At 42.1% G+C, this 14,725-nt stretch overlaps 1 protein-coding gene across 1 annotated transcript in view; it reads right to left on the reverse strand.

Moving 5' to 3' along the window:
* Window positions 1–14,725, reverse strand: part of LOC143783292 (gamma-aminobutyric acid receptor subunit pi-like) — a 169,331-nt gene that overhangs the window by 24,639 nt on the left and 129,967 nt on the right. Inside the window, exons 5-6 of the mRNA XM_077271701.1 lie at window positions 10,608–10,690; window positions 4,973–5,110 (exon numbers count right to left, since the gene is read on the reverse strand). Coding sequence (XP_077127816.1) covers window positions 4,973–5,110; window positions 10,608–10,690 — 221 coding nt within the window. The remainder of the gene's footprint in view (window positions 1–4,972; window positions 5,111–10,607; window positions 10,691–14,725) is intronic.

Raw genomic sequence — 14,725 nt, forward strand, 5'->3', positions numbered from 1 at the left:
TGTCTCCACTGAACCTGGAGCCAGTGAAGGCTGTGTGCGATAACAATGTAAACCTGGTGGTAGTGGGCATAGATGAAGAACCTCTGCGCCCTCCGGCACAGTTTTGAAATGTCTACTAAGATGGTTAGCGCTGATGATGCTGTCATCAGCATCACATTTCAGGTCATCTACATGCTGGAGCACATTTTGAATAATCTGAAGGAGTGGTGGTTGCCCAAAAGGAAGTGGTGGAAGCAGAGGAGGATACAGAAGAGATAATAATATCTCTAAGTTCCAGACTGTGGTCATACAGGCCGGTGCCATGAAAGGTTGGATTACAGTGATCGAGGGAGGCTCATGATACCAGACAAATTATTAGTGAAGGTGCGGGAGCCAAGGAACAAATGGAGAATGAAGAGGTGATGGGCGCGCAACTGTCAGGAGATGAAGATGATAATAATCCCCTCTCTGTTGTTTATGGTTAGTGGGAAGGGATGGAAAAAGCAAGCTTGAGTGTTACCCCATCACCAACACACCATGGACTCGGACCTCTCTGAAGCACCCAACACCTGAGCGCCTTCTCGCTGCCCTATCTTCTATCTTCAACATGATACCTGTATTCTTGGGGTTAGAACTAGTGCTGACTACTGGGTTGCCACTCTGTTAGATCCATGGTACAAGAGTAAATTTTACCAGATGCTTCCCCACCTCCTGGAAAGGGACATGCGCATGCTGGAGTATCTCAGCACGCTTGTAGACAATCTTACAAGTGGTTTTCCTCAAGACAGCAGTGAGGCACACAGTGTGCATTGCAGTTCAAGATTTCCATCCCCGGGAACATCAAGAAGTTACCGCAACAATATTAGCAACTGCAGCAGTGTAAGTGGCATAAGCAATTCCTGTGAGTTATTTCACACATTTTTTAGACCAGCCTATGCACTAGCAGAACAGACTAAAAGTCTGACACATTGTGAATGACTGGAGAGGATGGGGCAGCAGTGTCTTGAGCACAATATCAATGCCATCAGTGGGAATTTAGACCCTTATGCAGTTTGGTCTTCAAAAATAGAAGAATGAGAATGTGTCTTCAGTAGTGTTGAGCATTCCGATACCGCAAGTATCGGGTATCGGCCGATATTTGCTGTATCGGAATTCCGATACCGAGATCCGATACTTTTGTGGTATCGGGTATTGGTATCGAAACAACATTAATGTAAAAATGTGTAAAAGAGAGAATTAAAATAAAAAATATTGCTATACTCACCTCTCCGACGCAGACTGCACCTTACCGAGGGAAGCGGCAGCGTTCTTTGTTTAAAATTCGCGCTTTTCTTTCCTTACGTGAAGTCCCGGCTTTGTGATTGGTTGCGTCGCAGTCACATGGGCGACGCAACCAATCACAGCAAGCCGTGACGTAATTTCAGGTCCTTCAGGATTTTAAAATTACGTCCCGGCTTTGTGATTGGTTGCGTCGCAGTCACATGGGCGACGCAACCAATCACAAGCCGTGACGTCACGGGAGGCTGGACACGCGCGCATTTTAAAATGCGCGCTTGTCCAGCCTCCCGTGACGTCCCGGCTTGTGATTGGTTGCGTCGCGATCAACCAATCACAAGCCAGGAGGCTGGACACGCGCGCATTTTAAAATGCGCGCTTGTCCAGCCTCCCGTGACGTCCCGGCTTGTGATTGGTTGCGTCGCGATCAACCAATCACAAGCCGGGAGGCTGGACAAGCGCGCATTTTAAAATGCGCGCGTGTCCAGCCTCCCGGCTTGTGATTGGTTGACCGCGACGCAACCAATCACAAAGCCGGGACGTAATTTTAAAATCCTGAAGGACCTGAAATTACGTCACGGCTTGCTGTGATTGGTTGCGTCGCCCATGTGACTGCGACGCAACCAATCACAACGCCGGAACGTAATTTTAAAATCCTGAAGGACCTGAAATTACGTCACGGCTTGCTGTGATTGGTTGCGTCCCGGCCACATGGGCGGCACGCGACCAATCACAAGCCGGGACTTCACGTAAAGGAAAGAAAAGCGCGAATTTTAAACAAAGAACGCTGCCGCTTCCCTCGGTAAGGTGCAGGCTGCGTCGGAGAGGTGAGTATAGCAATATTTTTTATTTTAATTCTTTATTTTACACATTAATATGGATCCCAGGGCCTGAAGGAGAGTTTCCTCTCCTTCAGACCCTGGGAACCATCAGGGATACCGTCCGATACATGAGTCCCATTGACTTGTATTGGTATCGGGTATCCGTATCGGATTGGATCCGATACTTTGCCGGTATCGGCCGATACTTTCCGATACCGATACTTTCAAGTATCGGACGGTATCGCTCAACACTAGTCTTCAGCACTGCTGGTGGTGTCCTGATGGATAAGCGCATCTGGCTGGCCCTTGAAAGAGTGGACCACCTAACTTTAATCAAAATGAACAAGTCATGGATCTCCAGTGACTTTTGCACCCCAGTCATAAACTTTGCAGACTAGGCGATGAAGTTGTTTGCAGTCTCATGCATTGATCTCACGTTATTGCAGTCTGTGATACCTTTGTCGTGGCTTCTGTGCCTGCTTTTGCTACTGCTGCTGACGTTACAAATCATTTTTTGAAATGTGGATACTCCATCTATTGGGTTGCCTGCTGTGGAAGGGATGTAAGAGGCCCATTATACTGTTTCTACTCTGTGGAACTTGTTGCCACCTTAGTGGTGTGTGACAATAATTTTTTTGAAATATGGAGGGTCTCCTTTGTGTGTTGCCTGTAGCAGTAGGTCTCCCTGACCGGCAGGCTTGCACTTACTTTCAGTCAACTACCTGTGTTGCTCTCCTTACATCTGTTGTTTGAGGTATCAGGGCTCCCAGCAAGGAAGGCTTATACCGCTCACTTACTCACTTCATCTTATTTGAAACTTCCATTCAAAGCTCTAAATATTGGGCCCAGACCCTGATACCTCATGGATGGCCCATGGCTGACTGCTTTTGTGCCATTATAAAATGTTCTACTGTGGGTCAATTGATCAGTTGTCTACCTGTGTTACTATCCTTATATTTTTCTGACATTAGTGTTCTACCAAGCTGATATTTAGGCCACCTGAGTGTGGCTTTGCAAAAAAAGCAGTTTGAGGTGTTGCATGAGGTATAAGGGCTCCCATTAAGTCAGGATTACACCAGTTACCCCCCCACACACACACCTCGTATTAATTGAAACTTCAATTCAAAGCTCTAAATAAATGCATCATGCATGGCTGACTGTTACTGTGCAATTATCACATTTCTTCTATGGATCAATTTATGCCATTTTTCCTGGTGTCTTCCCCTAATTTTTTTGTAAATGTTTTGACTCCAAGTTGGGTCTCCTTCATGTGTGGTGCCTGAATTTGGCAGGGTTCTCAGAGCATCAGGCCTACACCAGTCTCTCATCAACCTGTCACTGATCAATATTTAAGCTATAAATGCTGGTCCAAGCCCTGTCCCATGCATCCATGCTGCGCAATTATACTTATTGTAATCTGGGTCAATTGATACCACTTTTCCTGGTGTCTGCCCCTAATTTGAGCTGTTTGAGAAGCTTTTTCTCCCCCTTTAAGGTGTTGTGTATATGTTTACTTTTGCCTCCCATTGAATTCAGTGGGGCTCGGGTACATTCGACGAACCAAACCAAACATTGAAACATCCAGCCTAACACTGTGTTGGTAGGCTAGCTGTAAAGCCCCCGTCACACTAAGCGAGGTCGCTAGCGAGATCGCTGCTGAGTCACAAGTTTTGTGACGCAACAGCGACCTCAGTAGCGATCTCGGTATGTTTGACACGTAGCAGCGACCAGGCCCCTGCTGTGAGATCGCTGGTCGTGTCGGAATGGCCTGGACATTTTTTTGATCATTGAGGTCCCGCTGACATCGCTGAATCGGTGTGTGTGACACGGATTCAGCGATGTCTTCACTGGTAACCAGGGTAAACATTGGGTTACTAAGCGCAGGGCCACGCTTAGTAACCCGATGTTTACCCTGGTTACCATCGTAAATGTAAAAAAAAAAAAAAAACACTACATACTCACATTCCAGTGTCCGTCAGGTCCCTTGCCGTCTGCTTCCCGCACTGACTGACTGCCGGCCGTAAAGTGAAAGCACAGCACAGCGGTGACGTCACCGCTCTGCTGTTAGGGCCGGCACTCAGTCAGTGCAGGAAGCGGACGCCGGGGGACGCGAAGGTGAGTATGTACTGTTTGTTTTTTTACATTTTACACTGGTAACCAGGGTAAACATCGGGTTACTAAGCGCGGCCCTGCGCTTAGCAACCCGATGTTTACCCTGGTTACCCGGGGACCTCGGCATCGTTGGTCGCTGGAGAGCTGTCTGTGTGACAGCTCTCCAGCGACCACACAGCGACGCTGCAGCGATCGGCATCGTTGTCTGTATCGCTGCAGCGTCGCTAAGTGTGACGGGGCCTTAAGTCAAACATTATCAGGCCTTTCAGGCCCTGCCACTGGTGGGATCTCATTGACAAAAGTGTATGGCATTCTAAAATGCTTTTTTTAGGGCTGACACAGCTAGTGCTTGACAGCAGCATTATTTTTATTATTTAACGGACTTCAGCTCGGTCTCGAGCCATGGTTACTTGATGGATGAACGCTCTGTGGATGATTGATTGTATCAAGCCATTGGGTTGCTGGTCATCCTTTTCACCTTGTAGCTTTTATTTTTCCGACCACTATGCACTTGTCCAGTGATTGCTCTCTTTGTATGATGTGTGCAAAGTAGGCAAGTTGTAGCTTGGTGATCCTTGCTTCGAGTGACATCCTTCTACAGGAAGGCGCCAAATTGTGCTGCATCTTAATAAATTTGGGGCTTTGCACTCAAGTGAGCTCTTCCTTAAGACTGCTGTGTAATGCCAGTCTTAATGAACTGTCCCCAATTAATGCAATTCACTAAAATAAGTGATAGATAACATTCTATATACAATTTTTTAAATTTTCTAAGTAAGAAGTTTTACCAGTTTCATCGTTTCCAACCGAGACTTCAGTATAATATTTTTCAACAGTATATTGTGCAAGTTGCAACGTGTTCATTCCATAAATTGAGTTATTTCCTCTCATCCATTTATATACAAGGTCTTTAACGTTATATCCCCCTAGGGAAAAATATAAATAGAGTAAGAAATTTAGAATACTTATTTACCAGTTCAAGATTGGACCATTTACCCACATTTCACATGTTCCCTTCTTTTGGGACTTCATTTTTATGTCATTGTCATATTCATATTTTATATACATATATACAGTGGGGAAAAAAGTATTTAGTCAGCCACCAATTGTGCAAGTTCTCCCACTTAAAAAGATGAGATAGGCCTGCAATTGACATCATAGGTAGACCACAACTATGAGAGTCAAAATTGAGAAAACAAATCCAGAAAATCATCTTGTCTGATTTGGAAAGAATTATTTTGCAAATTATGGTGGAAAAGAAGTATTTGGTCACCTAAAAAAATGCAAGATTTCTGGCTCTCACAGACCTGTAACTTCTTCTTTAAGAGGCTCCTCTGTCCTCCACTCATTACCTGTACTAATGGCACCTGTTTGAACTTATCAGTATAAAAGACACCTGTCCACAACCTCAAACAGTCGTACTCCAAACTCCACTATGGTGAAGACCAAAGAGCTGTCGAAAGACACCAGAAACAAAATTGTAGCCCAGGCTGGGAAGACTGAATCTGCAATAAGCAAGCAGCTTGGTTTAATGAAATCAACTGTGGGAGCAATAATAAGAAAATGGAAGACATACAAGACCACTGATAATCTCCCTCGATCTGGGGCTCCACGCAAGATCTCAGCCCGTGCGTTCAAAATGATCACAAGGACGGTGAGCGAAAATCCAATAAACACACGGGGGCACCTAGTGAATGACCTGCATAGAGCTGGGACCACCGTAACAAAGGCTACCATCAGTAACACACTATGACGCCAGGGACTCATATTCTGTAGTGCCAGACGTATCTCCCTGCTTAAGCCAATACATGTCCGGGCCCTTCTAAAGTTTGCTAGAGAGCATGTGGATTATCCATAAGAGTATTGGTAGAAACAAAACTCGTCATGTTTGGAAGAGACAGAATGCTGAGTTGCATCCAAAGAACACGATACCTACTGTGATGGGGGGTGGCAACATCATGCTTTGGGGCTGTTTCTCCTCAAAGTGACCAGGACGACTGATCCATGTACATGAAAATTAATGGGGCCATGTATCGTGAGATTTTGAGTGCAAACATCCTTCCATCAGCAAGGGCATTGAAGATGAAACGTGGATGGGTCTTTCAGCATCATAATGATCACAAGCACACTGCCAGGACAATGAAGGAGTGGCTTCGTAAGAGGCATATGAAGGTCCTGGAGTGGCCCAGCCAATCTCCAGATCTCAACATCACTGCTCTAGAGGACATCTGCATGGAGGAATGGGCGAACATACCACCAACAGTGTGTGCCAACCTTGTGAAGACTTCCAGAAAACGTTTGACCTCTGTCATTGCCAACAAAGGATATATAACAAAATATTGAGATGAACTTTTGTTAATGACCAAATACTTATTTTCCATCATAATTTGCAAAATAATTCTTGCCAGATCAGATTTGTTTTCTTATTTTGACTCTCATTGTTGTGGTCTACCTATGATGTCAATTACAGGGCTTTCTCATCTTTTTAAGTGGGAGAACTTGCAGAATTGGTGGCTGACGAAATATTTTTTTCTCCACTGTGTGTGTGTGTATATATATATATCTATATATAGTCTTCAGAAAGGGAATGGCACTAGGTGCGCATGAATCGCAGCACGAAAACTTTCAATCACATCACTCCATATGGGTGCAGTCAGCGTGGAGCAACTGGATTTATGGTGCTCAGCTATACTCAAGTGTTGCAATACGACATTTCACAGAGTTAGTTTTTAGAAAATAGCGGCACTCACCAGTTTGCTGATCCAAAGTGTTTAATCCATGTGCAGATTAATACAAACACATCTTGGAAAGTGCGGAGGGTACGGGGAGTGCAGAGGGACGATGGCCGTTTCGTGCGATAAGCACTTCTACAGGTCCAGGTGTGATAAAATGATGTCATTTCCTTTTATACAGGTTACATCAGTGATAGAAAAAACAACAACTTAGTGACATTTTTAGGAAATCTTATATACGAATCGTATCCAAATGTTTTTCACATATATCAGTAACTATTTTATCTTATGCTTACTGTGCGTGACGAAATTTATAAAAATACGGCCATATCCAGTTTATCATTTAGGCCTTCACGGATATATGTGAAAAACATTTGGATACGATTCGTATATAAGATTTCCTAAAAATGTCAGTAAGTTGTTGTTTTTTCTATCACTGATGTAACCTGTATAAAAGGAAATGACATCATTTTATCACACCTGGACCCGTAGAAGTGCTAATCGCACGAAACGGCCGTCGTCCCTCTGCACTCCCCGTACCCTCCACACTTTCCAAGATGTGTTTGTATTAATCTGCACATGGATTAAACACTTTGGATCAGTAAACTGGTGAGTGCCGCTATTTTCTAAAAACTAACTCTGTGAAATGTTATCTATATATCTATCTATCTATCTATCTATATATATATATATATATATATATATATATATATATATGTATATATATATATATTTTGCAGTGCAGCGGTGACCTTGCTGTGCAGTGAGATGGCAGTGACCCAGGAAAAGATTCAAAATAAAGTCTTGTTTATTGTTCAGCGTACTCGCAAGCAGAAAGTAAACAAGTCCTCCAGTACGCAGCCGGGGAAAAATGAAGACAGTCCGCGACCAGTTGCCGTGAACGAACTACACCACTGCGTACGCGGGGGGTGTCAGGCTTTAGACTCTGCCTGGCCCTGTGTTGCTCCAAACAGAAAGAGCTCTGCACAAGTCTCCTGCTCGGTCTGCTTCCAAGACCAAGACTGACACACCCCTCCCTATACTACAGGGCTTTTAATCAGTCACTGCTTCACCATTGTAATCACAGCTACACCTGCGACTGTAATACCCCCTCATGGCCTCACTATGCCTCCGTGCGCATTCTGGGGAGAACAAACAGCGCACCCTAGCTGTAAATCACTCACTTATCCAGCTCATGCGAATATTGAACAGATGAAATGCAGATAGAATAAAAATCTTGTCCTTTATTAGTGCATCATAAAAACAAGCTGACAAGCTAATGCAGCCGCTCCCGGCCGTAAATGACTGTTGAATGAATGAAATGAAGGTAAAGTAACTTCGGGGACTTACGGTGCCCCCTGGTGGCATAAACTCATATGTACTGTAGCATGGGAATTTTTCTGAATATTTTCTCACGCTACAGTTCAAATGAGTTTCTGCCACCAGGAGGCGCAGCTTCTGTGACAGCACTGAAAGTCACTGAAGCTACGTTACCTTCATTTCATTTATTCCCCAGTCATTTCCAGCCAGGAGCAGCTGCATTAGCAGGCTCCTGGTTGTAACTGTATTTAACTCCTTCAGATGGATTTATATCGTGGGACATAACTGTACGACGGACAGGTATGGGATATTGTTGCTTTTTTATTTTCCTTTTTTTACAGGAGAATGAGGGTTTTCAGTTGGATTGAGCGTACTATGAAGATAATAAAACCCCATGTGTTTATTTATTTCATTGAAATACTTTATTCTTAATGTGTGTGTGTGTATTTTTAACCCTTTACTAATATTGGCTTAATAATGGATAGGTGTCTTATTGACATCTCTCCATTTTTAACCAGGCTTAATGTCACCTTATATTAGCAAGGTGACATTAACCCTTTATTACCCCATATCCCACCGCTACAGGGGAGTGGGAAGAGAGTGGCTAAGTGCCAGAATAGGCGCATCTTACAGATGTGCCTTTTCTGGGGTGGCTGGGGGAAGATGTTTTTAGCCAGGGGGGGCCAATAACCATGGTCCCTCTCTAGACTATTAATATCTGCCCTCAGTCACTGACTTTCCCACTCTACCGGAGAAAATTGCGCGGGAGCCCACACCAGTTTTTTCCGTGATTTAACCCTTTATTTTAACACCTAGAGGTCCAAAATTTTGCACACACAAACTACTAACATTATTAGTGAGGAATATGTAAAAATATAAGGGATATGAAATGGTGTACTATATGTAAACCATGTCTCATATCCTGTCGGGTTTGATAAGGAGATAGCAAGAGCCGGCAATTGAATTAACGGCTTTTATGCTATCTAGCTCTGTATTAAATATATATGTGTGTGTGTGTGTGTGTGTGTGTCAATGACATATATATATACCTATGCTATGTGTAGACATTTATTTTATCTATTCTATTCTAACCTGTCAGTTTGATTTTACTGTACACAGCACTGAATTACCGGCTTTTCTATAGCACACTGGTGCGTATTTCTCGCAAGGCAGACGTGTGGTCCGTGTGTAATCTGTATTTTCCTCGCCCCCAAAGACTTCCATTGGCGTATTTTTGGAGGAATATGCTGACAATCGCAGCAGGCTGCGATTTTCTCAGCCCCCTAAATACGGCAGAGAAATATACAGCTGATGGAAGCTGCCCCATAGAGAAACATTGGTCCGTGTGCCACTCCCTCGTCCGTATTTCTCTCTAGTGTGACGCCCGACCTTACTGTGAAATTTCTGGATGAAATAACATTTTAAGGGATACTGTTTTTATGAACATAAAACTTTTGACAGTGTCATATTCTACTTTTTGTGCAGTGGCATGTTAAAAAAAAACATTGTTTTACCATGTTTTTTAACAGTATTCACTGATGTAAAATAGTATAAAAAATTTATAGATCGGATACTTACAAATTCGGTGATACCAATTATGTGTACTTCTTCTTTTTTTTTTTTTTTCTTTTTTTTTTTTACATACTAATGCTTATTTATTGGCATAACTTTTTCAGGATTTTTTAGCGTTTTTAAAAAAAATATTTTAACAATTTATTTTTAGAGATTTTTTTTTATTTTTTTTACTTTAGTTCTTCTGTGGGATTTCAACTTTAATTTTTGGGATCACTCGTCTAACGTACTGCTGCCATGGCTTTCGTCCCAGTTTAGACCACTGGAGCTGCCTACGCTGGGTCCAGTGTGTTGGCAGCAGAGGATTGTGCTTCCTTTTGTTAATTTTGCCTCATCTTTACATGCCGGCAAAGTTTTTAATAGGGTGGAAAGCCCTTTTTTAAAATATGATAAAGGAATGAGTAGAGATGAGTAGATTAATTTATAGATGATCAACTTTGTGTTGACTTTCCTCAAATTTGCAGTTTCCCACGAATTTTAATACTTTGCGATTTGATAGTATTGCAAAAAAAACATGCTTTTTACCATTTCATACACTGCTGAAGATTCAGAGCAGGCTAATGATGTCTCTCTCTGTCTGTCTTTCTCTCGCTCTCACTTTTCCTCTCTCCCCTCTCCGCACCTCTGTCTGTCTTCTCTTCACCTCCCCTCTTCATCTCCATCTCTCCCTCCTCCTCTCTACTCCTCTCTCTGCCACTGCTTATTATATTGCGGAAAATTAATTTGTCAGTTCAGTTTAGATTGTCATACCGTTATACTACAATTATTTACAGTCTTGTTAAATTCTTATTATACTTACAGCTCTCTAGCTGCAGTTTGCATGTCTGCTTGTCCATGGGATATTTGGTAAGGTCCATATTGCAAGCCACTGTTGTTGTAATTCTAAATGGAAAAACACATATAAGCAGGTTAGGTGGAAAAAAGCTGATGTGAAATGTACATGTACCCCAGTAATTTGGCTCCTTAAAAAGTCACAATATTTTTGTCCAACTTGGCAGTTGTGGAAACATATTTCAACTTTTGCATGAACAGGGCATGGTCATGTCCACTGATAAAATTTATCTTTCATTACGCCACTAAAGTTGCACAACTTATTACAACTGGTGTACTTTTTTGGTGGTGGTGCATGATGGGTATTAGACACCCCTGATTAATGAATCTGATCAGTGTACTCAAGTGAACACTGCAATGAATTTGAGTTTGTTGCTGTAATATTTAGTTACAAAGTTATAATAAATGTATTTTAACAGGAGATTCATACTGCCTGAACAATGGGCAGCATCAATCAAACTCTTGCTGCTTAACTGCAGCCTTGTATGTTTTAATCAGAAACGCAGCAGCCAGAGCAGAGAAAACATACTTTGAAGAAAATGCTGGGGACCATGGCCTCGATTCATGAAAGTGGTTTCTCAGGCATCTGATGTAAAACACTAATAAGTTGCAAAATGTCTGCGGTACTCAAGGTTGCACAAAATATTGTGAATTTTGGCAGTTTGAAATTGTTGGAGAACATTAAGCAATTCTCCCAGAAAATATCTGGCATTTCACATATTTTATGATACTCATGTTTATTTCCCTTGTGTGTATTGGAACAACACAGCAAAACAAAGGAAAAAACGGCAATTTGGACATAATTTCACACAAAACCCCAAAATTGGCTGGACAAAATTGTTGACACCCTTAATTTAATATTTGGTTCACACGATCAACAAGCTCTTTCACCTCTCAACTGAAATTCTGGACCACTCTTTTTTTTTTCAAACTGCTCCAGGTCTCTTATATTTGAAGAGTTCTTTCTCCCAACAGCAATTTTACGATCTCTCCACAGGTGTTCAATGGTATTTTTATACAGACTCATTGCTGGCAACTTCAGAACTCTCCAGCGCTTTATTTCCATCCATTTCTGGATGCTTCTTGAAGTATGTTTGGTGTCATTGTCTTAGGTCACAAACCCAGCTTTCTGACACTGGGCACTACATTGTGACCCAAAGCCTTTGGTAATCTTCAGATTTCATGATGCTTCACGCACAGTCAAGGCACCCAGTTCCAGAGGTCGGAAAACAACCTTAAAAAGTCTTTGAACCTTCATTATATTTGACTTTAGGTCATGTGTTCTTTTCTTTGTTGGCCTAATTTTGTTTTCAGTAAACAGAATGATGTGCTTTACCAAAAAGCTCTGTCTTGGTCTCATGTGTCCACAAGACTTTCCCAGATGGATTTTGGCTTAAATCACATACATTTTGGCAAATTGCAATCTAGCTATTTTATATCTATGTCAGCAGTGGGGTCCTCCTCTGTCTCCTGCGTTTAACCCCTTTCTGCCATCGGACAAAATAGTACGTCTGATGGCAGAACCCCTGCTTTGATGCGGGCTCCGGCGGTGAGCCCGCATCAAAGCCGGGACATGTCGGCTGTTTTGAACAGCTGATATGCCCACAATAGGCGCGGGCGGAATCTCGATTAGCCCGCGCTTATTAACTAGTTAAATGCCCTGTCAAAGTCTGACAGAGGCATTTAACAAGCGCTTCCGGACGTAAATGCATGCACCGCTGACCCCCATCACGTGATTAGGGGTCATCAGTGCGTCGGCATTACAACCAGAGGTCTCCAGCAAACCTCTATAGTTGTTCTATAGTTGTTCTATAGTTGATCTGAGCATCGCCCCTATGTAGCAGAGCTGATCAGGCTATGCCAGCTTCTAGCCTCCCATGGAGGCTATTGAAGCATGGCAAAAGTAATTTAAAAAAAAAGTTTTAAAAAAATGAAAAAAATGAAAAAATATGCAAGAGTTCAAATCACCCCCTTTCACCCCAGTCAAAATAAAGCAATAAAAAAAATCAAACATACACATATTTGATTAAAATCACAGAGAAAAAAGCAGAGATGTTTACCTGCTGAAGCCTCCAAACAAATGCACTAGCAGGGCGCATCGGACTAAATTAATGATGGCAAAAACACAGGTGCAAAAAATACAGATGAAACAACCACTTTCAATCCAGTGTTGGCTGTTTGGCATTAGTGCACAAAAAGATAAGAGATAATAGTCTGTATGTGGCATTGTTCACACAGGCAATGCAGACCATTGATATGTGTTTTTTTTGCACTTTATCTTGCAGGGCGCAGTTGGACCAAGATGGCTCTGTAAACTGTAGGCCTCTATTCACACAGCATGCATTTTGTAGCACTGGGCGGCCCGCCTGTATGTGCGTTAGTAATAGGCTGTAAACCAGATGCTCTGCATTGCCTGTGTGAACATCGGTATTTTTTGCACCTGTGTTTTTGCCATCATTAATCCGGTCCCATGCGCCCTGCTAGTGCATTTGTTTGGAGGCTTCAGCAGGTAAACATCTCTGCTTTTTTCTCTGTGATTTTTTTCAATTTTCTGGAGGATTTTTAAGTCCTCTTTTTGTGTCTGTGAGCTCATACACATATTTGGTATCGCCGCTTTCAGAATCGCCTGATCTATCAATAAAAAAAGGATTAACTTGATGCCTAAACATTGTAGAGAGAAAAAAATTAAAAGCGCCAGAATTACGTTTTTTTGGTCACCGCGACATTGCATTAAAATGAAATAACGAGCGATGATCAAAAGAACTATTCTGTACCAAAATGGTATAATTTAAAACGTCAGCACGGTACGCATAAAATAAGCCCTCACCCAACCCAAGATCACAAAAAATGGAGACGCTACGGTTATCGGAAAATATTGCTCTTTTTTTTTTTTTAGCAAAGTTTGGAATTTATTTTCACCACTTAGATAAAAAAGAACCTAGACACGTTTGGTGTCTATGAACTCGGAATGACTGGAGAATCATAGTGGCAGGTCAGTTTTAGCATTTAGTGAACCTAGCAAAAAAGCCAAACAAAAAACAAGTGTGGGATTGGACTTTTTTTGCAATTTCACCGCAATTGGAATTTTTTTCCCGTTTTTCTAGTACATGACATGGTAAAACCAATGGTTTAGTTCAAAAGTACGACTCTTGGAAATATTGACAAAAAAATAAAAATGTTATGGCTCTGGGAAGGAGGGGAGCGAAAAACGAAAACGCAAAACCGACAAAAGCTCCGTTCATTAAGGGGTTAATTTCATTCAAACGTCTATGGATAGTTCATGCTTACACTAATGCATCCTCAGCCTTGCAGGACAGCATTGGAATTTGATTGAGGCTGGTTATCCACCATCTGGACAATCCTGCATTTCTACCTTGCATCAATTTTTCTCTACCATCCACGTCCAGGGAGATTAGCTACAATGCCATGGGTTGTAAACTTCTTGATTATGTTGCGCATTGTGGACAACTGAATATCAAGACCGATAGAGATGGACTTGTAACTTTGAGATTGTTCAACAATCAACAAAGTCCTCAGATAGTTCTCTTCTCCTGGGTTTCTGGGTGGCACACAGACACACAAGGTAAAAATTGAGTCAATTTCTCCCCTTCTTTATCTGGTTTCGGGTGTGATTTTCATATTGCCCACACCACTTAATTGCCACAGGTGAGTTTGAACTATCATCACATGCTTGAAACAAAATTGTTTATCTACAATTTTGGAAAGGTGACAACAATTTTTCCTGGCCCATTTTTGGAGTTTTGTATGAAATGTTGTCCATTTGCCTTTTTTCCTTCATTTTTTTGTGTATTGTTCCAATACACAAAAGGAAATAAACATGTGTTTAACAAAATGTGAAATTGCAATAATTTTCTGAAACAAATTCAACAATTCGACTATGACTGTATATGCAAATAACCTCTTCACAGCTGAAGAGGACTTGATCACTAGCATCACCGATTGGATGTAGCAATCCTAAAAGTTAATATTGATCCTTTAAAGGGCCACTGTCACCCCCTCCAGCCGTTATAAACTAAAAGAGTCACCTTGTGCAGCAGTAATGCTGCATTCTAACAAGGTGGCTCT

Source organism: Ranitomeya variabilis, chromosome 1, assembly GCF_051348905.1.
Source record: "Ranitomeya variabilis isolate aRanVar5 chromosome 1, aRanVar5.hap1, whole genome shotgun sequence".
Lineage (NCBI taxonomy): Eukaryota > Metazoa > Chordata > Amphibia > Anura > Dendrobatidae > Ranitomeya > Ranitomeya variabilis.